This window comes from Misgurnus anguillicaudatus, chromosome 12 (assembly GCF_027580225.2).
Source record: "Misgurnus anguillicaudatus chromosome 12, ASM2758022v2, whole genome shotgun sequence".
Lineage (NCBI taxonomy): Eukaryota > Metazoa > Chordata > Actinopteri > Cypriniformes > Cobitidae > Misgurnus > Misgurnus anguillicaudatus.
Window position 1 is genome coordinate 12,780,576 of NC_073348.2, and position 27,698 is coordinate 12,808,273.

General features: G+C 39.6%; 1 protein-coding gene across 1 annotated transcript; it reads right to left on the reverse strand.

The window, feature by feature from the left end:
• Positions 1–17,310: 17,310 nt before the first annotated feature.
• LOC129446532 (uncharacterized) lies at positions 17,311–26,578 on the reverse strand. The gene is made up of 5 exons (XM_073874730.1): positions 26,331–26,578; positions 23,965–25,197; positions 23,523–23,691; positions 18,269–18,401; positions 17,311–18,033 (listed from the first exon to the last, which is right to left on the reverse strand). Exons 1-4 carry the CDS (start codon positions 26,524–26,526, stop codon positions 18,272–18,274), a joined length of 1,728 nt encoding a protein of 575 aa, XP_073730831.1. The 5' UTR covers positions 26,527–26,578; the 3' UTR covers positions 17,311–18,033; positions 18,269–18,271.
• Between the last annotated feature and the right edge of the window lie 1,120 nt (positions 26,579–27,698).

Genomic DNA, 27,698 nt, shown 5'->3' on the forward strand with positions numbered 1-27,698 from the left:
AGCTCTCCTTGTGTGGTCTTGGGGGGTTGTTGGCACTGAACGATCATTAGGTCTAAGATTTGCTTCCTGCCTAGGGTTCATGTGATGTGCATGCATCATCCTTGTCCACACATGGACCTGCTCTGATGTTTTTTGAGATCTCTTACACCTTTGCAGATCCTTTGCAGATACAACTACATTTCACTTCCGATGCCCCAGTCAATGTGGTTTGTAAGAGCCTTCTCTGCGTCTGTGTCACTGTCCTTGTCATTGCCATTCTATCTGTCCTAGTGAGCCTCTCATCCCCTGCCCCTCTCGGGAGAATCTGGGGGTATTGCTCATTTGTCAGTTCTGTAGCTTGCTTGGTGCCCTCTTGCAAGTCCCACAACAAGGGTTGCTGGCCCCTGTTACCCCACCAGTCTTTCCTGTAGGTCAGCTGTTTCTCCCGCCTCACCGACCTTCTTTGGTTGCCATCCAGACTTTCCTGGAAGTCACAGGTTGCCCAGAAAGTTCAGTTATATAATACATCTGTGATGCTACTGTACATCCATTTCAAATGGATAAAGCCATGCTCTGGAGGTGAGGTCTGGAGGTTATTTTTTGGGTTTAGTTATCAAAAATGTTTTTCTTTGTGTGATATTCTGTACATTGTGGCTTTAAAATGTTATGAGGAATCCTTTAACAAATGTTTAAAACGCCTTTTATTTTAAATTAAAAATATATAAAAATGCATTGTCAGTTTCATTTTCGTTCATCACTTGAAAGGCACTTTTGATTAATTCATCAGAAAGTTGTTTCTGTGTGCTGCTTGTGAAAGAAAATAAAAGGAACTTCGATGCTGTGTCAGAGCTGACGCTATGGGGAACGCCTACAGCGTGACGGCGTCTGAGTATGTATATCAAATTCGACCAATGGTTGGGCATGACGTCATAGATGGAAGCCAGAGAGCATAAATACGGCAGAAAGGAACGCCCACTTTATCTTTTTAAGCCTCAGCGGCTATCTATGTGTGTGTGTGTATCAAGAGTGTTTGAATAGCTCAAACTGTGTGACTGAATAGTTTAACTGTGTGGCTGATAATGAAGGAAAATAAGAAATCAGAAAGTTTAGGAGCTGAGCATGCTCACGCCGCTCTTGAGGGAGTGGTGTGATGTGTGTTCATTATGATAACTAACCTTTCAAAATGCTCTGTTGTTCCTCCTCTGGGTGTGGAAGCCTGCGTTGCAGCTACTTCCCCTCATTGAGAGGGACGTGATCTCGTGTATTCTCCCCTCGAGGGGGTTGATATATTCGAGTACAGGGTAGTGAGGACAGCTATCCTCCCTCTGGCATGTAATGATTTAATCAAGCTCAGTATACAAGCTGCATGTGTTGAAGTTTAATCCGAATGGCCGGAAGAGCATCCGCACGATAAGCTGCCAGACCCCTTTCAACATGCTAAAACTCAGCCACACACCACTCCGGCTGTGTGTCGTTGTTTTGATGAGTCAAGACAATGATCGCGTTTCTCGCGGCTTAAGTCCTGCATCCCCTGAGGTGGTGTAGTGTACTTTGACCGTGAAAGCTCTGCCTCGGTAGGGTTTGGAAGCACGCATTACGGTCACTTCCAACCTGAACGGGAGCCCTATGCAATGTTTTACCTCTGAGGAGATATATGTTGTAAACACAGCCCTTCTCTTCACCGACCAGTTCAAAGATCTGCGTCCACTAAGGCGGTGTGCACTTATCCTTGCTGCCGGGAGGGACTCGAGAGCCCGCATGCTGGTTTCTCCCGTCCCCAATCGGTAGCCCGTGCTTCACTGTTTGACTGTGTCAGACAATGTTCGCGTGACTCGCGGTTCGAGGCCCGCCTCAACCGGTCTATTAAATGAGAAGTTTATCGAGGTTGTTTCCCGTAACTGCTAGTTTTAATATGTATGAACCAGCAGATAATAAAGAAACTATATCATCCAGCAAATTAGATGAGAGATTTCTAACAAAATGAGTGCAATCTCAACACCAGAGGCTTCCTTTCTTTCCTGATCTCCATTATTATGCAAGTCATGGAAAAGACCATTCTCTGACCATGTTTACACAAGCACTTCAGCTAGCTTTTAAACATAATATGCTATATTTAGAGAATGTTTTTATGTTGCCATGAGTGGCTTCATCCCTAAAGCCTCCAACATTCTCAATATTTGTGTATAAGGCCCTATCAGGGTATGCCCTCCGGGGGAGTGTGGGTTTTATCCGCCATTCACGGGTCCCACACCTCTCGGTGCCCTCCTGTATTAACTGTGAACACTCTGCCTCTCGTAGTACAGAGCACAGTAAATCAGCTTCCCTTGGTAAAAATTATAATAGCATGGAAAAACATTCCAAACATATCTCAATGGGTGTTATGCACAAAAAATTAGGCTACATCCCTAATTTTAGAGCAGGAATTGGAATTCCTTTTATTCAAAGGCTACACATTACTGTCAGAAAATTATGGTTCATGATGTTGACAGTCACTCACATTAATCTCAAATCAGATCCGAGGACTGGTTTTTGTTAATGGATTTTTCCTGCTCACAGAATCTCAGGTTTGCCTTTGGGGGCATGGCATACCAATATCAGCCTTCCCTTCAGCCTAGCTCTATCCCTTCACACATTTACAAAATGTGTAAATGCTGCCCTGGTGCCATTGCATCTTTAGGGCATTTGCATACTATTTATATTGACGATTGGCTAATATTAGCACAGTCAGCACAGATGACAGCACAACATCGAGATGTTGTGCTTGCACATCTAGATACCTAGCGTTGAGACTGAACACCAAGAAAAGTATGTAAGTCCCAACACAGGTGATCACATTTTGGGGATAATATGGAACTCAACGATGATGCACGCACAGATGTCTCCTGCTTGTGTCCTGTCTATTTTTCACATAACTGAATGAGTTGAAGCTAGGTCAATCGCACACCAAGTGGTGGTTTTAAAATCAGGGTTTTTCCTCGAGGGGCAACCCTTTATGCATGTTCAGGGTTATGCGCACATGTCTTTGTACTCTAGAATATGTAAAGATTTTGGGTTTCTGTCTCAAGGCCCGAGGTGAGGTGTGGTCTGTCGCTGCATGACATTAATGACAGATACATCTCTCTTAAGCTGAGGATCAGCTATGGAAGGCCAATAGGGAAAAAATGTCCAATCAGCTAAAACGCTAGGAAAAGTGTGCTTCTCCAGTACAGAGGACCTCTTTTCTGGGTGTAGTATGGATTTCTACGATAGCAGGCATGGTTGTCTCCTGCTCGTATAGAATCCATCCTTTAACCATGGGGTTCCTTGAGGGGCAACCCGTTTCTCATGATCAAGGTCACACGCAGATGCTTTGTGCCTTAGTATTATGGAAGAAACAATGGTTCCTTTCGGCCAGTGTTGGCCTTTTTACCATGTTCAGGGTTACGCACGCATGTCTTCGTGCCCTAAGAATATGAAAAAATGCTGGGTTTCTGTCTAAAGGCCCGGGGTTAGGTGTGATCTGTCGTATGACATTAATGACAGATGCATCTCTGTTAAGCTGAGGATTGGCTATGGAAAGCCAGAAGGACAAAAATGTCCAATCAGCTAAACGCCAGGAAAAGTGTGCTTCTCCGGTACAGAGGACCTCTTTTCTGGGCATGGTATGGATTTCAACGACTGCAGGCACGGTTGTCTCCTGCTCGTATAGAATCCATCATTTAACCATGGGGTTCCCTGAGCTGCAACCCGTTTTGCATAATCAAGGTCACACGCAAATGCTTTGTGCCTTAGTATTATGGAAGAAACCACGGTTGGTTTCTCAAAGAGGCCAGTGTTGGCTTTTTCACATGTTCAGGGTTACGCGCATATGTCTTTGTGCCCTAAGAATATGGGGAAAAAATGTGGGTATTTGTTTATAGGCCCGAAGTTAGGTGTGGTCTGTCGCCGCATAACATTAATGACCGACGAATCTCTTTCTAGCTGGGATCAGTTCTGGAAAGCCAAAAGGGCCAAAAATGTCCCATCAACTAAACGTGGAGCAGACGTTCTGTTGAGGCAGGCGTTGAGCTTGGGGAATGAAGACTCCACCCACACTTGAGCAAATTTGGCTCAGGTTCAGCCAAGCGAAAGCTGACCTGTTTGCAATTCAGGAGAATTCCCATTGTACTCTTTGGTTTTCTCTCTTTCACCCAGTTCCAGTCCGACTGGTTGCCATGACACAGGAAGAGTCTGAGGGCCTCCGGTGTGATTTTCCCTAATTGCTCAGCTCCCGGTAGTTCTGGAGAGGGTCCGGCAGCACAGGCACAGCTGTTGCTTGTAGCCCTGTGTTGGCTGACCCGAGTGTGGTTTTCGAACCTGGTCTCCCTCCTAGACGGCTCCCCATTTCAGGGGCCGATCTGGAGGGATCGGTAGTCTCAGGCAAGGGGCACTGTGTTTTACCCCTGCTTAGAGTTTTTGGGTCTGGCCTCTGAGGAGGACAGACTCATAGAAACGGGTCTCTCAACTGAGGTTGTGCAGACTATTTTACTTCCAGAGCTCCCTCCACCAGGAAATTATACGCATTTGAAGAAAGACTTTAATTACGTGGTGCCAAGAGCACTTATATGACCCAGTTAACTGCCCCTTGGTACAGTTCTGGAGTTTTTATAGGAGCAGTTTGCAGCAGGGTTCCCTCTTTTGACGATTAAGGCTTATGGAGGCTTATGGAGGCTGAGGCCTGCGAGTCCTTTTAGGATCCCTGTGTGGGATCTGTCTGTGGTCCTGGAGGACTTATCAGGGGCACCATTTGAGTCATTGATACCATTTCAGAAAGTTTCTTACTCTGGAAACTATATTTCTTCTAGCTATTACCTCCATTTAGAGGGTAGGAATTTTATTGGCTCTTTCTGCTTCACTCACTTGCCTCGGGTTCGCTCCAGGCATGGTGAAGGCTTTCTACCCTAGACCTGTTTGAGTCGTGACTCACTCAGATCTGTAACCCGGATCTTTAAATTAACTTATGAGTCGCGAGTCTCTAATGTCATTAACCCGGAACAGTTGAGTCCTACTACAATTCAATGTAAAACCATAAACAGCGTCACCACACACACAAACCTCTTTCAACATTATTGATGAGACTTCGCTCGCTCTACAGATCCACTCGTAACTGGCTGATCTGCGCGAGAACTGACCCGAGATTCTCACTCAGAGCCGGAAACAATGCAAACTCGAGAGACCGGCGGATCCGCGCGAGCCGCGAACTGACCTTGGATTCTCACTCAGAGCCGTAAACATTGCGTACTCGAGAGACCTGCGAATCTGCTCTGACTCGAGAATCTCTCAACTCGTAACCAGCTGATGCGCGCGATCTGTCTCTCTGGCTCTGTGGGCTACATAAGCAGGACACAGTTTTTTTCTATATTGTTATGCTATTATTACTAGACCTATTTTTTTTAAATGGTCGACCATACACACCAAACCTAAAACTTATAAGGCACTTGTAGTCTGGCGGATTGGGTATAACGTTCCCCATAGCGTTAGCTCTGACGCAGCGTCGAAGTTCCCTCGACAGGGAACGTTTCAGGTTACGTATGTAACTCTTTTTCCCTGAAAAGGGAATGAGACGCTGCGTCTTCCTGGCCATACTTCCGGCGTGCCTGAATACCCGCTTCGGCTTATGCGAGATAAAGTGGGCGTTCCTTTCTGCCGTATTTATGCTCTCTGGCTTCCGTCTATGACGTCACGCCCAACCATTGGTCGAATTTGATATACATACTCAGACGCCGTAACGCTGTAGGTGTTCCCCATAGCGTCAGCTCTGACGCAGCGTCTCGTTCCCTTCTCAGGGAACAAGGGTTACATACGTAACCTGAGACGTTATCAATTTTATGACTATCTGGTCTGGTCCCCTCCAACCCATGCACACACATACAGATGATTTGACTATCAGTCAACTATAAGCAAGATTCGACAATTCTGATTCAAATATGTAAATCCTCAGTCAGGGACACCCCTAGTCCGATTTACACCCCTACCAGTTAGGTACATTAGGGTGTTTATGTTACCTTTTGTTTTGATTAATTAATATGTATGTCGTTGTTTCATTTCACATTTCACACATATTGGAAAAAATCTACGGAAAAGCTGTTTGTGGTTAATTTTGATTCAGCATGTGGCTGTCAATTTTACCACCTGTGTTATGGTTGTTAAGTACATGTTATTAAAGGGATAGTTCACCCGAAAATGAATATTTGTCGTTTTTTCACTTACCCTCGGGCCATTCAATATGTTGGTGAAATTTTTCTTCAGTAGAGCAAAAAAAGAAGATATTTTACAAAAACCACAGTGGTTCATGTAATGCAAGTAAACGGTTTCCGCCACTTTGAAAGTTGAAAAAGCAGATATATCCAATACAAAAGTAATCCCCACATCTTCTGGTTGACATATTTGGTCTTGTGAAGCAAAGGAAACATTTATAACAAATATAATGTTATAAATAACAAATGTAATGTTATTTTACAACATTATTAGGTTTAATGCAGAGCCGCTGCTAAACATGAGCACAATCTTCTTCTTGTGGTGTTTGGTTGGCAAACCAGTCTCTTAGCACCACCTACAGAGCGGAAGGGTAAAGATCACTTCTTAGATATAAGCCCTTTTCACACAGTTTTTGAAAAATACATGGAAAATGCGCCCGGGATTGTTTGGTTTTTGGTTCATTCGCACTACCAATGATGAGTACGTGCGTGCATTCACACACATAAAGTAAAGATACCGTAAAGACAAGTGACATATTTAAAGTCTTTTACTTGCACTGAAAAAAATATTTTTTTAAGGTAAGTGGTTGCAATAAATTTATTTAAGCTACATTTAAACAAAAAAGATTAGGAAAGTAAAATAAAATAAAAACTTTTGTTTAAATGTAGCTTGAATAAATTGATTGCAACCACTTACCTTAAGAAAATTTAGTAAATTGCATGAATATTTTTTTCAGTGTGGTCGGTTTTATCCACAGCGTCTAAAGGTTGCCTTATCCTAAATTTCTCTCTCAATAAACCACACGCTCGCATTTCTGTTTATTACAAGATCATAAGGAACACGTGATGCATGGGGGCTCGTTCATTATCAATGTATGGAAGGCACCAACAAAATACTTTCATTTTTGTTTGACAGAAGAAAGTAAGTGAAATGAGTTTAAAAATAATGAGCTAATGAAGACAGTTTTAAATGATTCTTACAATGTTGTTTTTCTTAAGAACTGACAGATTAGAACTGAGAGAAACCTCATTATTTTTCAGGGATTCATCTAAAGAGAAAATACTTACACATCTCTGTCCTTGCACCTGCAGTATCCTAAATAATTTAAGAACAATAAATCTCATGTTATCTCCTTCTGTGTCTCCATTGGTCACATTAATGGGTGTCCTTGCATGAGACACTTGTGCATGACAGAGCAAAGGAACAGATTCTTGCTCCGTCTGTCAAGTTTCTTCAAATTGGTCCTTGAGTGATACATACAATGGAAAAAAAGATTTTACCCCTCTTTAAAGATATACAATTCAACTGGTCATTTTAATCATCAAGCACCACTATAACATTAATTGTCTACATAAAATGAAAAAATCTTGGAATATTTGCTATGATTTTTTAAATTGATTGAAATAAAACTACCATATAAATATTTTTTTTAACTTTGAGGTTTGAATATAATAATTTTTTAATATATCTTCACACAACACATTAATAGTAAATACATATTTTCCAACGATTTATTATGCAAAACATATTTGTCAACCAAATGACTACATATGAAAACAGATTTTATTTTTACACCCAGTCTTTAAAAATATATGGGAAGCATTTTCTCCTGACTTTCAAAAGTTGATTTTTAGACTTAACATTTATTTGCGTAGCTATTCTAACTATTCACAATTATATGTGTAGTTGCATTTGTTATTTGCATTTGGCATTGTTTATCCCTGCTGACTGCGACCCTATCATAATCAACACAGAACTCATTTTTTGGTCGCAACCCACCAGTTAAGAACCACTGGTTTGGAAAATCCCATTTCTCAAATAAAGACTAATATTTAGTGCTATTTCACCAACTTCAGTTATCTTACGTAACACATGAGCACAATATCTCTCCCAGTTTTAATTTAAGATTAGTTAAAAAATAAAGTTAATGCTATGAGGATAATTATTATGGCAGAACATGCATCCTACAGCAAACCGCAAATAATTATCTTGATATATGATCCTTGGAGATCTTTCATTTCGCTAATTCAATTTCACACACAATTGCAATTGGTCTCTCGCACACAAAACAGCAGCAGGCATGCTGAAAATAGATACCGCAAAACTATTTAACGCATTGAGTTTTTTCTTCATTTTTTAATATCATATTCTTAACTCATTTTCTGTCTCAGTGGCCATGAACATCACACACCCAGTTAAAGATTCCTCCCTTTACAGAGGAATGCAAACCTCTTTCGAACATTTAAAGCCATCTTATTCGCTCGCCATGTGCTTATTTGTTCCTGTCAGTAATACAATATCTCCATGTTAGTGGCAATAAAGAGAGACGAAATAGGCTCAACAGATTTTAACAAGGCATTAGTGGGTCTATAGGGACTGTTCACACAGAAGTCCATTACTTAGCCACTGGGTCATATATCTGTCCTGCAGATGGCTTTTCCTTTTATGCGTCACCTGACACCATTGCTTCCACCATCCTGCTTTTCAACCGCTAGTATTGCGGTAAAAACTTCTGAAATATACCATACAATGACATAATGCAGCAGGTCTATTATAATCTAGACAGCCTAATAAAACTATGAATGTGTGTAAATAATAAGAAAAGTTTGCTTGCTCATACTTAGGAACGCAGGCTGCTTTCAAAAATCTTATTTCTAAATCCAAACTTTGACATGTTTTTTGTCTTGCACTATTTGAGCAACAGACAAAAATGACTCAGTAGCTCAAACCATCCAGCGCGTAAAGAAGAGGCTTCTTTTCTAAGTAGTTAAGCCTAGGATTAGTATACGATTATCATCAGGTAGACAACTAAATGATGGAAACATATGCTGACAGTAAATGAGAGGTGAGTCATTTTTACAGTTTAAAATAGAAATTGTTTCAATATATAATCACATGATAACAAACAAGATTGAGCTTTTCAATCAATGTGCAATATTTACAAAAAAAAATAAATATGTTAATTTATTATAAATGTGATGAAAACCAGAATGGATATAAAGATTTTGTTGGCAGAATAATGCAGTCATTATGAACTTCATTGAGCATCATGTCCATGCAAAGGCAGCTCAAATGAACTCTATCACTTTGATCAAAGTGATAAAATCATATTTCCTTTATCTCAAGATATTTCACTTGCTTTCCCTGATCAGTACTGTATCTAGCAGTTATATGGCAATCTGCAGTGCGGTTATAAGAACGATCCAATCACATAAGGTCAGAGACATAAAAAACAATTTTGATTTTGGGGGTTTGGGGCACACAGTCCTGCGCCCCAAGGCGGATCCAAAACCAGCCAATTAGAGCTCAGCCTCAGGTCACGTTTTATCCTTTTTACTGACCTACATACACACTCGTTTGGGGTGTGCCCCAGACAAACAAACATGACACACAGACACACACAACAAACTTGATTTTTTAATATAAATTATAACATGACTAACAGTAAAATAGTACAACTAAATGATTTTATTTTATTTTGTATTCATTTGCACTATATATTTAACTTTTTGGTAACATGTTAAAGTCGTTTTTTCTCTGGGCAACTTTGGGGGGTGGCGCCGCAACTGTATGTGACCCTGTCTGTGAAATCCAGGCTAAGGTTTCATAATCTTATGATGAAATGAGCAACGTCAAAGTTTGATTTTAATCTTTGACATGACCTTACTCAGTCAATATTAAATATATTGTGATTATATTTTCACAGAATGTGATTTACATCATCTAGGATGATTCAGTAAAAAATTATTTAAATAAGTACATTTTAAATACAGGCAGGGTCACATATTTATACAAAAAAGTATATAATATTTAATATATAGTGCTACTCTGTATATTTTACAGATTTAAAAGTACTGTGACAATATCTTTATTTGGATAAACATTCAAACTCAACAGTGACATTGACGAGTCATTTCAACTGAATGGTCTGGCATGCCGTAGGCAATAGAAAGGTTGTGTATTAGACTGCAGAACTGGGCTTGTATGAAGAGCAGGGCATCCTGGGATATAACAGGGGCCATGCAATAAAGTCATCCAGTGCCCCCACTTGTTTGCCAAATTAGGATATATTGTCACTTTAAATTCCCTCAAAGACTTTCCTCCATTATTTGAGGGAACCATTTGGGTTGTCGGCTGAGGAAACATTCTTTGTTCTTCTTTAAGATAAAAGGCACTTAATTACTTCCATTAATTAAGTTCGTCCTTGAGGATTTTCACTCACTTAATTGTAAATGTCTCTGGTGGAATATTTCCCTCTTATTAAAGTTTAAGTGCTAGAATACATCTAATCTTCCTGTTATATATGACCATCAGATGAACAGCATTTATGGCATAAAAAGATTGGAAGTAAACAATGAAAGCTTTTAGATAGAAATAAATGGGCAGAGCATTTTTCAGAGGGTTTTTAAACTGCTCTACACTGCTTAAAGTACATAAAAGATTCTGTTAATAATTTTTTATTATATAAGCTAAAATGCTAACTAAATCATATTTTTTCTAGGTGAATAAACTTGTGGTTAGGCACCATGCATTATGATTTATCTTGGTTAAACAGTCCTGGAATTTTCCTGTAGGAAGTTACAGGGTCATTACATTAATACTTAAAATTTGAAACGGTGTTGGACAGTAATTGATAAAACAAGCAAATAGAGATCACTACAAAGTCCAAACTTTTTAATAAATATGAAACAAATGCACCTTTTACAGCACTATGGATATTTATGAATTTGACTGAAGCTTTTATTTAAAGTAACTTACAAATGCATTAAGGTAAACATTTTAATTAGTATATGTGTTTCCTGGGTTCAAACCCATGACCTTTACGCTGCTAACGCAATGCACTACCATTGAGCAATACAGGAGCACAGGAGACATCTCCAAACACTCCAGAACAAATGTCCTCAGTTTGCCATTCAGCACCAGTGTTCCTTCAAAAACCCTGTCACCAGACGTTTTATTCAGTAGACGTCTCTGCACAACATGCTGATCTAAACACTTCTGTCTTGAAGTTGCCTAAAGATATTTATGTGGACCTCTGCCTCACTCAATTATGGATGTCATGCAAATGAGATGCTTTTGCGTTGGTCTTTGCACCTAAAGCTGTGTAAATATCCAGAACAAACCTTTTCATGTTCACCAGAAAGAAACTCCAAATATTTAAACCTAAAGTGAATGCATGCATCTGAATATGTACCAGTAGGGGATCCATCTTGTGGCCCGAAAGAAGAATTTGTGACATTATTGGCAGGATGACATGAAAAGAATACACAAATCAGAGGTTGTCAAGTGACAGGAGGGGGGGGGGGGGGGGGGGGTCTTGCCATTGTGAACGAGAATACGCTGGAACAGAGCCATGTTCTCATTTAAATGTTATTTGACTTTCCCATGGTCTCTAAGATCCAGGCTATCTAATAAAGAGAGACAGTTTGACCGACAATAGAAAACTGCAGGGTTTTCAGATTATGGGCTGCATCTGCCTAAAAATCTGCACCCCCCCAAAAAAAAAAAAAACTACACAAACACTGACTGAGAGAAAAATGCTTTACAGAAAGACAGATTCTAACCACAAGACAGATGTCTAACCACAAAAAATCTAATTTATTTCTGTCACTTTTGTTTTATTTTAAGATACTAATGGATTACAATTTCATGAACCAAATATTCCTGTGATGTGTTTATATATTTCTTGAATGACTTTCTGTACTTTTTATGACAACATAGAAGGCCATATGTTGTGTTCATGTGACTCTATCTCCCTCTTGTGGTTGTGATGTTACAACAAGCAGAACTCAGCTGCCTTGCATTAAGATTTGGTGTATAAATACATGATTGCATACTATATCTACACTGTAATTTTTTTTTTTTACGAACAATTACTTTACATTTTTTACAGTGGTTTACCATTATTGAAAATTATCATTAAAACACTGTAAAATTACAAACATTATCTGTCAATTAACAGCTCGACTGTTATTTTAAGTATTATGTAATTAAAGACAAAATACAGAAAAACTACGTTTTTATACAAGAAAATACTATATTATTTATACAGTATTTTTTCAGTTTTCTTAAATTACATACAAATTCATGTAAATTCATGATAAAAATCTGTAATAAAATTTTTGGTTTGTCATATTTAAAGTACATGACCATACTAACATATTATGTAATTAATGACAAATTACAGTAATGCTTATATTTATACAGAAAATGTACTGTACTGTACTGTAAATTTAATTTAAAACACTGTAAAATTACAAACATTATCTGTCAATTAACAGCTCAACTGTTACTTTAAGTATTATGTAATTAACGACAAAATACAGAAAATCTAAGTTTTTATACAGGAAAATACTATATTTTTATACAGTATTTTTCCACTTTCTTAAATTACCTACAAAGTTTAGTGCAGGGGTCTCCAACCTTTTTATGAGCAAGGGCTACCACAATGGATAAAACAATCTGGAGGGCTACTTTTTGATATAGTCTACTTAAAACTTTTTTGTTTTACTTGTTTATTTTATTTTATTTTATTTGACTTGTTTATATGTTTTAGTATTGTTTAAAATTTTAACATACGTAAACCAAGCCAAGCTAATATAAAAAAAATATGTAATGAATAAATATTACAGTTGAGACTATTAATAGAATGTGCTTTGGCGGGCACCTCACAGACTCCACGTTGGTGACCCCTGGTTTAGTGAAATTACAATAATAATAATGTGTAATTAAATATGTTGCTCATTATATTAAAGATTTAGAGCCATACTACAAATTTAATATATGTACTTGTCATTTTAAATGAAATATTATTAGTTTTACATTTAAGTGTATTTTTACATTTAAAGTCTGTAATTCTGGATACAAATTTAGCTTACTTTTATCACTGCATTAAACAATGCATTGTCTCTTGCAGCTTTGCTCTCCACATTGAAACTTTCAGTCATGTTGTGATGTCACTGAGAGTTAAAGCACATACATTCCAAGAAAGCTGACTAAAAGTAAATTGAATACAGATAAAGCCAGGAAAGCTTTGCAATAGTCCAAACAGAATTCAGTCAGGCAAGAATGAAAAGAGCAGCAACACGTTTGAAAGTTTCAACCTTGCAGCTGAAACTTTTTGCCATTAAATGGTTTAAAGTGGACCTAAGTGTTCACAATAATGAGGCAATGCCTCAGAAAAGAGAATAACACAAATAAAAGTGAAGTAACAATTTATTGTTAAACATTTTTGTTAAAGCCCCACTGTGTAGGATCTACTCCCATCTAACGGTAAAATTCTATATAACAACCAACTGAATATTACTTTCTAGCCCCCCCCCCCATTCGGAACGCGTTTTAACTAGTACGGTGGCCCTGTCATGCCAAGGTTAACATGGCTTCCAGTAGCTAAAGCAAAAGCAATGAAAAAAATGAACAATTTGCAATGTCCTTTGCCTGTGATCCGTCAAAGCACACAGATTTATGTTAAACATGTAAAAAGTCTGATTGTCATGATATGTCCGCTTAAAATCACATACAAAAAGCAACCATAAACGTAGCTTAGACACTTTTTCATTGACGCGAGGAAAATTATCACAGGGGCTGTTACACTTGGTATTAAGATGTGTTTTCGTCGATCAGATCACAAGTGGAGGAGAGAGACACATTATGTTTACACTTGGTGTTTAAATCCGTCTCTTTTTGTCCATATTTGACTGCTTCTCTCCAGATTACGGAGGAGATGGTCTGTGGACGAGTCCCTCTCCTGTCATTTAATCATGAGTTGGAGTAATGACAGGTTTAATTGGACGCGAAACTAATATTATGTCAGAGTCCAATGCTTATGTTTTAAGTAAACGTTAACGTTACATGTCCGTGTATATGTAAGAGCTTTCTCTGATATTGGTGAAATAAGATTGCACAACTTTCACACGCTTGTAAAATGAAACGAAAGACGCGCAGATCAGACGCTTTTATCAATGAAAGGCTAAAAACAGCGCTGAACACCGTGTGTTTGTGCTAGAGGTCAGAAAAGATGAAAAACATTTATCTCAGTACCTCAGATTACATAAATGGGCAGAGAGACGGCGTGTGGCTGTTCGAACACATTAAACCACATGCGTGTGTCACAGGTCGGAGGGGACCCGAGATAGCTAAAGGGTCACGCCCCTTCCTAGTTTCCACCTCGAGGAGGTTCCCAAAGCCACCCCAATGACCAGACAAAACGGGTATACTACGTTTAAAACACAACTTTATTAAATATTTAAAAGCAAGAGGGGAAAGGGGAAGGGCAGTTTAAAACAGACTTCTTCTTCTCGTCTCCAGGGTTACTGCGAATGTGGAGCGGGGGCTAGGACTCCTTTCCAGGGCTTCCTTTTATCCGTGGCACCCTCCGCTTCTCCTGGAGGCAGAACAGGGAGAACACAATTAGTGGCTTGGTCCAGTACTTTTCACTACTTGCCTATTACTTTCGCCTCTCTCTCTCTCTCGCCCTTAGGTTCTCACGGGTGGCCTTCACTACACACTTCCCGGCCAGCAAGGACGAGGCAGTGAGGAGGGGGGTTTTCCACGATCCACAGAGGTGAATCCTGCCACACGGCAGGGACAACTTACTTTCCCCTCGGGGTCATGCTGCAACAGAGGTAAAGTTAGCGACACGAAGGTAAATATTTCCCAGGACTGGGGCCTGTCGTTCTCTTCAGAGTGATTTCTGGAGCAGAGGTAATGTACACGCCACAGAGGTAAGTTATTCACACTACTGAGACTTTTCGTTCTTCTTCAGGGAATGCTGTAAGCAAAGGTAGGTTATGCACGACAAAGGTAAGTTACTCACAAGACTGGGGCTTTTCGTTCTCTTCAGGGCGATTACTGGAGCAGAGGTAATGTACACGCCACAGAGGTAAGTTATTCACACTACTGAGACTTTTCGTTCTTCTTCAGGGTAATGCTGCAAGCAAAGGTAGGTTATGCACCACAACGGTAAGTTACTCACAAGACTGGGGCTTTTCATTCTCTTCAGGGCGATTACTGGAGCAGAGGTAAAGTACACGCCACAGAGGTAAGTTATTCACACTACTGAGACTTTTCGTTCTTCTTCAGGGTAATACTGTAAGCAAAGGTAGGTTATGTACCACACAGGTAAGTTACTCACAAGATTTAGCTCACCCAACGCTCCTCCGGGCAGTGGACTTTCACAGTGACAGTTGTGCACCGTGTACCTTCACCCGATGGGCCTCCAGGTGACAAGGGTACTTCCCAGTCTACCTGGGCTGCTTGGGTGTCGTGGGGACGTTGGGTCAGGCTGCGCGGAGCCGAACGCTTCCCTGGCTCCCCCTCCTTTCCGGTTTCAGGGGTCCTGAGCTGGGGCGAACCCTCGACGAGGCTCCGCACACGGATGGTTCTTCTATGCAGATCTGTTCACAATAATGACCCTTGGTCCATACGATACACATCAACCACTATTCACTCTGATCTCCAGCTAAGCTTCACCACTGCCTGCTCTCGGGATCGGCGCGGGCTCTCGCTAGCACACAGGGAATCCAAATTTAGTTGCCTTCTCTCATGTGATCCAGGCCTCAACGTGCTGTTACCTCTTCACGATTTGGACCGGGCCAAATCACAGCAAGCTTTAGTGTACACACACAATGAAAGTCACAACTCACCCACAGCACTCTGCACACACTTCACGTGAATTATGGACTTGGCCAGCTAGACTCAGACCCCTCGTGAGGCTGGTTGGGCGTTGTTCTCGTCACAGGGAAAGAAAATGGCACGTAGTGATACTTGACGGACCCCTATATGCTACTCGTTACACTCTCGGCTCACCCACGTTTCTCTCGCCCGTGGGGCCAGAACTCTGCTGGTTAGACTCACAACACAGGTTAGATGTATATACCCGTTAGCAATTTTCTCAGTGTGTTACATTCGGTTACTCACATATATTGAGGATGCTTTACCGGCTGGTCCCCTCACTCGTGCTTCAACAGTTCATCCACAGCTCACCCACGTTTCCTTCCGTAGTGGGGCCGGAACTCTTCAACCCACTCACAACACACGCCAGGTAACTCGTCTTCTGAATATTTCGTATCAATACATTTACTGCTACTCACGCTTCGTTGTTGACACACTGCCGGTCTTCTCTTCCTATCCCAGCTCTTCCGTTGTCCTCGATCTTCAGAAGCGCCAGCTCTGGTAAGTAATCCTCAAAACGTTTGCATTGAGTCAACACATCCATATGCCAATATATATATATATAAGTTCCTTGTATTCAGCCCAGTCAAAAGTAAATCGCCAAATATTTCCTTCACCCAGTCACCTTCAACCTCTTTCCTTCAATTGAGAACGCGAACAGGCTTCCGTTGTCTTCCCCAAGGGATCGGTGTGGACCAAACACACACAAGTCTGCACAGCAGCAACAAAGCACACAGTTTGCGTTTCCAAAGCTCCTTTTGTACTCTGCTCCTCCTCCTCAATGTCCTATCAGCAATCGCTGTCTTTATTACCCGCACCTGCACTCAATACGGCCTGATTTGCTCTTCGGGGAAACATCGTTGGGCGGAACCTATCTTCCCTACTTTTGGTTCCTCCCCCACAAAGACGTCACTCCGTGACACGTGTTTACACTAACTGCATAACCATGCTATAGTTAGCCAAGGAACTATAAAACTTCAAGTTTACAACATAGACTGTATAGATGTAAACGAATATGCTGAATTACCTGTGGTGAAGATAGAAAGTAGCAACTTCAGTGTCCATTGAGCCCCATCTTGGAAAACTAACTCCAATATTGACTTTGGTCTTGATGTTTTTCCTGTCGCATTGTCGTTTAAAATCCCCGTTTCGCTTCCTTGGCTACTTGTTTTAATGTCCTCGAGAATATGTCTTCAACAGGCTTTCAAATCAAAGCATTAGATTGCAGGTTTATCACGCCGTGTGGCTGTTGTAAAATCATAAGGATTCAGTCTACGCAGGTCGCATATCCGAGCTGCATACGTCATCAAGCCTGGTTTATTTAAATTAACTGAGCATTACATTCGCAAGTCATAAGCATATTACATCAATTTACAATTAACTAAGAATAATTGTCAGCTTTATAATTGTTAATATTCTGAAATAAGACTTGATGACGTATACCGCCTACACATGCAACCTCCGGAGGCTTCAGCTAGTGGCCAGCGTGAGTGTAGTCTGAAAGCGCGAAAGGTGGAGCTTGAATTTCAGGAATGTCCCTCGTCTGCGAATGTATTTCAAAGATGAAGGCACAACATGGATTCAGCCAGAGAACGATTCGATGGTATGTATTTTAAATAGCAGATTCTACACTTACGAGAATACTTTGATTAGTGGGGTGGAAGTAATTACACATGAATGAGCACATACTTTTGAAAGAAAACATGTTTTTTTGCTAAGAATTAACTAAAAAAAGTACACACTGGAGCTTTAAAGCCTTGACAGCGAAAATAAAGCATTCTTATATTAATTTCTTCTGGATATAAATGGTTACTTCACACAAAAATGTAAAATGCTGTCATCATTTACTTGCCCTCAAGTTGTTTCAAAACTGTACAAGTTTCTTTTCTCTGCTGAACACAATAGATGATGTTCTGAATAATGTTGGTAACTAGACAGCTGATAGGTTCAGCAGAAGGGTGAGTAAATGATGACAGCATTTTAAATTTTTGGGTGAACACACAGGTAGATCAAATGAACACAAACAAAAAATAAATATAGCTCTCATGCCATTAACACTCACTCCTGGTCAAACTAGGGAACATCAAGGAGCATCAAGAAACATTGCATTGTCTATAACATCCATACTGTTTACATCTCAGAGCCTCAGGTACATTACAAGAACATCTGTAAGAAGACAGAAGAACTATAAGATTAATTATACAACTATTTTAGAAACGTGACAGAATTATAAGTCATTCTCTAAAATATAAAGCAAATTATGTCACTTATAAAAAATAAAGAGATACCATGACCACCTTTCAGTGTGTATTTGCCCTCAAAACTAACAAAAGATATGATTTGGGACTGACTTATGTACAAATTTATCTGATGATTGTGTCGTTTTGTGAGGAGGTCATACCATTTACTCTGTCCACTCAAAATTTGCAATTTTGGAAATGAGGCTCAACACTCTCGGGTTGATGGCGTACTGGCGTCCCTTTTCTTTGCGTGTGACTTTGGTCCCTTGATCAGGGTTAATTTTGAAGATGCATCTGTTGGAACAAATAATTTTTCCATTAACTCCATGGGGTCCAAAAATCATTAAGAATCATACACTTACGTGTTTGACATAATTTGAAACAGTGAAGGGTCTTCCTTCATTTGTGTAAATTAACATTAACACCAAATCTTTGTGTTTTGTCAAATAAAGAAAATAAACAGGGTGCGCATTCAGACATTTCTGTCTCCGCCAGCTGTCTCTCAAAACACGTTACAAAAATCTATTGAAACTCAGCAATTACTCGTCACACCAACATGATACACATATCCAAAGAAAGCCTGAAATGTCTACTTTTGAACAAGCTAATTATAATCAAAAACAAATATTGCCTGTTTATATAATCTGCATTGAAGTAAAGAGAGTACAGTTTTTCCTGGCTGAGCTCATTATCTCTTATGCGGTCACGCCCACAGGCGGTACCCGCTGTTCACATGGTAATGAACAGACAAACAGTTCAAACAATAACAAACAAAGCATAAAGTTTGATCAGATTTAAAGACTTTACCGCATGTTTGGATGATAAACTTTATACACACACGTGAGGAAGATCTTCATTTATGTCTGGACATTGAGGAAGAGAAGCGTTTATCTTTAACGTTACCTACACTGTCAAAAATAAAGGTACAAAGCTGTCACTGGGGCAGTACACTTTTAAAAAAAGTCTTAATATGTACCATTTAGGTATAAATATGTGTTTTTGAACTGCCAATATGTACCTTTGAAGTACTAATATGCACTTTTTGGGTACAAAGGTGTACCTTTTTGAAAGGGTACTGTCCCAGTGACAACATTTGTACCTTTATTCCTGAGAGTGTAGAAGAAGAACATTGGAAGACACACTGGATGAGGATATATTACTGAAGTAACTGTAAGTCATTTATCCTCATTTATATTTGCTATCATGTAATATGCTTATGGTTTGTGCAGTTCAGCCTACATAAGCGACCTCAGCAGACTGCATGCTTCGGATTGAAAAACTTTCACATTGTTTACAAACAAGGACACGTGAAATCACGTAATGGCGGATAACTGTTACATGCTGTACATTGTTAAAGACAGTAATTCACTTTCGTATCCTTCATGGCATCTTTCAGTAAGGCTGCACTGCAGGATCTTTTAAGTGTGTGTTGTAATATGATTCCATACACTGTTTACATTGCGCTTTACACGCGACATCATTTTTTATGAGCGCCGCATTGTTTACATGGAGACGCGAGTACTCACGCACATGGACGCCATATGTGATGCATTTTTAAAATTCATATGCACTTACAGAAATGCATTAAAACGTTAAAAACCAAAGCTAGACGACCAGTCGATGGGCATCTGAAAACAGTCGCCTGAAACAGCTTTTTATATTATTATTATTTATCTGAATGTAGTGCTATCAGTGATATTTACCCATCAGTTATGTATGTAAGCTTATGCGGTACTTCTGTGGACAATTTATGCTAACAGCTGTTTATAACTCTCTTACAGGTCTGCATCCCTCTCATCAACTATGAAGTGGAAAAACATTCACACTTTTTGGACATATAGTTATATGGTAACATGAGCCACATGAAGTTTACAGCATTGTTGTGTATCAGTTTCTTTGTTTTTACAAGTTAAGTTTTTGAAAAGGGTTTGTTTCCAAATAAACTGAAAATGTCCCACTGACCTTCATTTCTATTTTGATTATATTGTTACCTTCTTAATAAACCTCAAACAAACATGTATACATTTGTCCTTACATTCTTTACTGTAGTTCCCAAAATTCCTGCCTCATTATGCAGCTCATTATGCGATTCTTTTGTTGCTCAGCTGTCAATCAATCCTTCTCGCATACGGCCCCTCTAAACAAAAACTGTCTTACAATTTCTAAATCAATAAATTGTTTTATGTGAATGAGTAGGGAGAATGATATTCACATCATTTTAAAGAAAAAACTCTAGACTACTAGATTCTGTTTAGAAAAGTCTTGTTAAAACGTGTTTAGTATGGATTTGTAGACTTATATCAGTGACTTTTTGCTTTTTAAAAAACCACGCATAAACATTTTTCTCTCAAAAATACAAACATGTACATACATGTAGCTCACATAATATTGTGGCCCAGATTGAGCTGAACGCAGTGTTATGACATGTAAAAACATGTCACAACCTCTGAAAGTGTCCCAAAATGGTCAGACCCCAGAGGATTAAGTGTAAAGCATTCAGACTGATAACTAATACTATGGTGTCAATTATGACCCAAAAGTCGCACACACGAAAACTGCTAGCGAGAGATAAGAATCACAGGTGTGAAGACACCAGTCATTGTCCCACCCCAGATTCTTTAAAATCATTCAGATCGAGCGAGCACGTGTTGTGCAGCTGAGAGCATCGTGAATAGTGTTCTGTGCGCTCTTATCTCTTGCTCGCACGTTTTCGTGCACGCGACTTGGGTCTGAATTAAAGCCATAAAATACTAACCAAAAAATTCAGTAAAACAGCACTTTTGAACACAGTGTACAATTTAAGTTTTATTAAAGCTGCATATGGTGACTTCAGTCTACTATTTTTTTGCGGCTATTTAGTATTATAAAACTGCCTGCAGAGGGCGCCAATACCCTTTAATTTTTGTTGTTACACGCCACAGAATGAACAGTTACTTTTTTCATTTTGGCCAAACATTTAACTCCAATGTCCACTTAATCTTTTGGCAACTTCTTTACGATAGAAATGCTACAGCCTCTCTAATTTCTTTAACAAAAATACGTGGACATCAACATACAATTTTGAAATTGCAATGAACTTATCTTACATACTTTGTGAGATATTGATGTATTCTCCTGGGTTGGCATATATTTTATCAATGATTTACTGTACAAATCTGATGATATGGTGCAAATTCCAAGAAGTTATAAAAAAGTTTTCTCATCTTGTTCTTATGATAGCACCTGGGGATTCTGGTTGGTGCTCACATTGCAGATAGCATGACCCATTAAATATAACAATAAAAAAAGAATAATAGTATTACTGCACGTTAGCGTATTTCGTATAAAATAAACAAAATAATAAATAAAGTGTGATAATGCTATTATATTTTTATTAAATAAAACTAAAATTATTTTATTATCGTAATATATACGTTTTTTAATATAGACTGTTATTTAGGGCAAATCTTTCTAAACACATTTACATTCTCATTTCTGAGGCGCTATGAGTGACTGATTGTGCTGACAGTGACGTCTTGTGAGTTAAGTGTTGGACAGATCTGTTTCAACCGTTCATTCAATTGAATCGGTTCAAAGGTCATCTCACGAAATTGGACGCGCTGTGTGCTAATCTAGGCATAGCAGAACAAAACTGTAAACAAATTGTTAATGTAACAATACGAAATACATTACCTCCCTGGATATGATTTGGTCTTCCGACCTTTCGCCATCGTGTCAGTTTTGTTTTGAGTAATATGCGCGAGGTAGAGAGCAGAGAGACAGTTTAAAGGCAGAAAGGGTGCACGCGCTGCTCTGCTCACTCTGTCACGCAAACAAAGATCATCACTCATTAATCACATTAAATGAGCCCAATCTTTGTACCGCATGGATGGTGCATCGCGAGACATAAGCCCGTCACGCTGTTATATTGGCTGCTTAATTTAAGGTACAAGGTCATCACGCGTATGCTGTTCACGGCGCATATACACAGACTCAGCACAGGGCTGCAAGAAACTTTTGACTTAACATATTACGAGTTTTTTGGACATTCATTTGGAATCACTGTACTCATATCATCAACTTATCAGGCCATTAGTTATTCAAAATATAGGCTATAAACGCAGCGCACTGCTGACCACTCAGCTGTCAATCTTCTGTGCTTCAGATTAACACTCTCAAAGTTTCACATTAAATGATAAGATATTTGTCCAAAAACAAAATATAGGCTAAATGCTGAATACTACTTATATGGGACTGCAAGACATTAACCTAATAGTCTACATTAATCTGTTTGGAGGGAAACGTACATTATTCTTGTGGAAAGAGAAGGACGTTGGTAATAAAAACTTGAGGCGACGGTGAGACTGTGTTTCATCTGTTTTCAGACGGAAGGGCCGAGGTACCCGTGGGTGAACCGCATAATATTTGATGTAACAGGTCTAATATTAAAGGGACACAAGGCAGCATTTTTATGTTAATAAATCATCTTCGTAAGTCGGTATATGGTTAAATGACTCATTACCGGACGAATGAAGTCTCTCTCACCCGCCCCTACCGTCTGTAGGAAGAAAACCCCACTTGCAACTTCGCTGTATCCGACCCGGTGTCCTTCAGTCTCGCAAAGTCTCAGATATTGCGAGAAGCAGTATCACTTTACAGCAAACAACACAGAGGCAGGCGAGCTAAACACGGCTAGCGATTGTTGCAAATGGCAGAGCCGGGGAAGAAGCATCGAAAACCCTTGACGGAAGGGAAACATAACTGGATTGGAAATAAGCTGATAAACTTGGTTCCGAGGAGGGAGGGACAACAGTTTGTTTTTAAGACAGTGTGTTTGAAAGCATTTACTTTCAGACACTAGGGGGAGCTCGTAGATAAATATTACGCAGACTTGCCTGGTTTCCCTTTAACATGTCATTTGCGTTGTAGACGCAGGTCTGGACTCGGCAAGAGTGGACTGCAGGTCTAACATCCAAGACCATTTTGACTCGATTCCGATAGGTAGCAGTTTTTAAATGGCCCTGTGCTTATTTGTGTTTAAGATCTGTCTGAAAACCGTTAAAGGTTTCATTTTAACTGCGCGATCATGCTCTGCTTACACATCTAGGGATAGTTCATCCAAAAATGAAAATTCTGTCAGTAATTACTCACCCTCATGTCGTTCCAACCCCGTAAGCCTTTCATTCATCTTCTTCATCAAAAAGATCTTAATTTGTGTTGCAAAGATGAACAAAAGTCTTATAGGGTTGGAACGACATGAGGGGAATAAATGATGACAGAATCTTCATTTGTGGGTGAACTAACCCTTTAAGACGACAATTATCCAAATATAAAAACAAGATCAAGTTTCACTTCTACATAAATGATAGAACTGATTGGAGCAAGGCAATAAATCCTGTGTACATTTTCAATGTGTAATGCATAATGAATAGATACCTCTGTAAGAACTCCAGCGTGGCTGCAATTTCCACTGGATAGTCAATGTTGTGCAGGTAATATGAGCAGAACATCATCTGGAATGCTTTGTTGAAGCTGGGAAGCTGATCGTTGACTATGAACTGGTCCACTGCAACCATGAACATCTTGGCAGTAAGTGGGTTGTTTCCTGTAAAAATGGCCAGGGAATATCTTGCTTCAGGTATGTGGACCCAATAACATTATGCTAGCTTCATTCTTGAACAGCCCCATATTTTGTATATATACTGCAAAACAAAAACCTGTGCAAATGTAAACAATGAAAACTGGCAAAAAATATATTACATGATTTCTTTAGCTCAAGACATTTAAGCATATTACAGTACACTTTCTTGACCTGTTACTTCTATAAACAATTTTAAAATAAGTAATTGAATCAGCAAAAGTTACTTGCACAACCTACCACAAACAACAATGCAGGGGTTCCATGGAAGCTTAGTGGTGTCAACATCGCTTGCAATGGCAGTGTCATCGACAATTAGAAACATTTTCTCTTGTTGCTCTTTGAAATGAGCTAGCAGCATCTGAACAGCTGCACAAGTGTCATCACCTCCTTCCAGAGTTTGGTTAAGAACAGTGCCAACTCTGCTTGATGGATCAGTTTGGACGAACTGAAAGTACCGCAGGATTCTCCGGATCTTGGAACCTGTGGACTCTTCAAAGGTGTCATCAATCTGGATGCCTGTTAGTTCTCTGAAATGAAGCCTCATTCCAATTTCCTGGTAGAGGAAAGGCCACACCTTAAAGATCTCTTTGGTCTCCTTCAGTCCTGATAATAAGTCTCTTCTCTGTGAGGGAAACGTCTCCACCATCAGTTTTTCAACTCTCTTTTCATCTTTATCATTGTTTTTGAACATGTTGATTAGCTCTTCTTGTTTTTGATCTTGCAATTGTTTTGTTTCACTACTAGGAAGCTCTGGGTCAGGGTTAATGCAGCCATATGCATCTTTACGCCCTTTCTTTACGTTCTCAGGCCTGCCACTTTCAGATAACCTTTTATTGGTGGGAGCTTGGAGTCGTCTGAAATTATCAATCCGAGACATCAATTGCTTTACAATGGAGTCATAACCAGTGCCAACAACCTGGCCCTCAATTTCATCTCGGAATGATTTCGGGTAGCGAATTACCATCTGCCTGGCTATCTCAGCAATGTGCCTCTTTCCTGGCTTCTTGCACACACCGAGTACTTCAGCCACTACAATTCTGATGATCTCTCTTCTTTCTGCTGCAGATGGCCTCTGCTCATTTTCTAAAAGTTGTCTGGCACTTGGGGCCAACTTACTCCAGGGTATGTCAAAACTGTAATGCCAGCTATTATTTTCCCTGGCTAAAGGGGAGGACCCACTCTCTGATGCAGAAAATGATTCTCGACATGACACACTGGGTGAGGCTTGATTTGAAACACTAGGTGAGGCTTGACTTGAAACACTGGGTGAGGCTGGACTTGGCATAATGGGTGATGCTTGACTGCTCTTTGACATGACCAAAGCTGAGCTCCTTGCAGCAGTGGTTTTTAGTGTGGAGTTATTGCTGGTGACATTATCATCAATGTCACTAACAAATGAATCTTCACCAGTGCTCGACTCCTCAATTAGAGTAGTAGCTTGTGAGGAGGAATCATTCAACATTCCCATCGCTGAGGATGAACCAAAACAACACACACACATTCATATCAGTCAATATGATTTGCATAAAATTGCCTTATTTGTCTGGTTTATGAGACAATCATAATCTTGTTGCAATTACACTTTAAAGGGTTAGTTTACCCAAAAATAAAACTCACCCTCATGTCGTTCCAAACTCGTAAGACCTCCGTTCATCTTCGGAACACAGTTTAAGATGTTTTAGATTTAGTCTGAGAGCTTGCTGACCCTCCATTGAAAATCCAGAAAGGTAATAAAAACATCAAAGTAGTCCATGTGACATCAGTGGGTCAGTTACAATGTGTTGAAGCATCGAAAATACATTGTGGTCCAAAAATAACATATATTTTGACTTTATTCAGCATTGTCTTCTCTTCCGGTTCATGACTAAAGTCATGTGACTGCAGTGACGTGGCTGACGTGTTATTATCAGAAATGTTTGCGAAGGTTTTTTTTTTCAAACGTACAACATGCATCTCTTTCAGACTGTAAACAAAGCTCAGGTGCACAAAAAAAACAGCTGGGGCGCACCAGATAACACGTCAGCCACTGCAGTCACGTGACTTTAGTCTTGTGCACACAGTTTCCAACAGAACCAGAAGAGAAGACAACGCTGAACAAAGTCGCAATCCAGGGTCCTCTGGACCACAATGTATTTTCAATGCCTCAACACATTCCAACCGACCCACCGATGCCACATGGACTACTTTGATGATGTTTTTATTACCTTTATGGACATGGACAGTATACCGTACGTAGATTTTCAATGAAGGGTCAACAAGCTCTCCAACTAAACCTAAAACATCTTAAACTGTGTTCCGAAGATGAACAGAGAACTTACGAGTTTGGAACGACATGAGGGTGAGTCAATAATGACATTATTCATTATTCTATATTATTATAATATTATTATTTTTGGGTAAACTATCTCTTTAAATGGTCTCACACTTTGAGAATTTTCACTTTATATAAAATGCCACGCTACACAACTAGATAGAACAAGTAGAATGAGTAAGAGAAATTCATGTATTCTGTAAGTCTCTTAAACTTGTCATACATGATGCTTAGAACTTTATACATCAAACTGAAATTATATAAGTTGCTTATGGATTATTAATTTACTTACATTTAAGGTGGGCAATTACTTTTCGGATCTCTATTGGCCTAAGGACTCCTGCAAGGTCATCTGCCTCCAAATACTTAAGGTCCTCAGCGGAACTTACTCCAAGGTCTTTAATTACCTCCACCACTCGCTTGATTACATCCTCTTGGTGGAATATAGAACTGAGTGATAAAGTTAGGTTGCTCACCCATTCATCCATGACTGCAAGGAGGAGAAAAAATTGGTTATTGTTAAGCGAATATCAGACTAGCACTGAAAATAAAAGCAGACCTCATCCCTAATTAACAACACTGTGCTTAAGAGATATGACTTTATATCTGTTTAGACTGTACAGAGGCAATGGGTAGAAATCAATGCAGTGCTCTACATTTATGCAGTGCATATCCTCATCTGCTTGTGTGACTTCATAAAGTCCATACTCTGCCAAATACACTGAAGTGTGAGGTGTCACTAAAAAGCACACCTCTTTCTCCTGTGTGATCAAAACAAGCTCAATCTGACCAAACTTGATTGACTCATCAGACTCCCGTTTTAGGCAGAGAAAAGATCCCTTTTTGTAAAGGGTTCCCTTAAAGTTCACCTCATGGGATACAGAATCTGGTTCTGTAACCATGTGGGCTAGAACTGCATTGCGCACTGCATCACTATACAGGTGAGCATGATATGGAGTTGAGTTTTTTGCCCTCAGCACTGGTGCAAAATAGGAGTTTGAGGTGAGGGTCGCTTGGAGGAGTTGGTGCTGGTTTGCGAGTGACTGGCATATATTCTTAAAGTTCTGGGTTCTTCTTACACACCTCTTGAAGTAGGAATGTTTACTCTCAAACCTCATTGTCCATAGTCGTATTAGGGGGCCAAGTTTGAGGATTAATGATGCGTAATGGAGAAGATAGTGGTTCTTGGGTTTTAAACGATCAGAAGGAAACACTGCTTTCCTCGTCTCTAGATATTCAAACACAACAATGTTGAGGTAAGCAATCTGGGCAGTGGTGATTGAGGGAGCACACACTAGTTCAACAAGTTCTTTCAAAGCGATCACTAGTTGCCACACATTTGGTGCAGGCATTATCTTACTTTGTTGTAAATAGAAAAGCCTAACAATGTCACTGCTAAAAATCTATAGCCTAAGTATTGTGGTATTCCAGAATGTTTCTCACTGTCACACCCCAAACAATTAGGAGCAGTTACCCGGACAGGGAATAGACTAGTCCTAGACTAAAATAAATATAAGAACTGTCCAAACTGCAAACTACTTGCACTGACATATCCTCAAATACAACAGTGCCCTTTGTTTTGCCTCAAAACGCACAGAAGTAATATTTTTAGTAAGGCATGTTTGTTAAAAATAGTTATAAACTAAGGCCTAGTCCTGGT

What these genes read in the sequence shown, in the direction of transcription:
- LOC129446532 (XM_073874730.1), bottom strand. Translation starts at nt 26,526, where the DNA reads ATGGATGAATGGGTGAGCAACCTAACTTTATCACTCAGTTCTATATTC. An exon ending in AGTAATTGCCCACCTTAAAT is followed by an intron (nt 25,198 to 26,330) that starts GTAAGTAAATTA and finishes GTTCATCCTCAG; the next exon opens with CGATGGGAATGTTGAATGAT. An exon ending in CCCCTGCATTGTTGTTTGTG is followed by an intron (nt 23,692 to 23,964) that starts GTAGGTTGTGCA and finishes CCATTTTTACAG; the next exon opens with GAAACAACCCACTTACTGCC.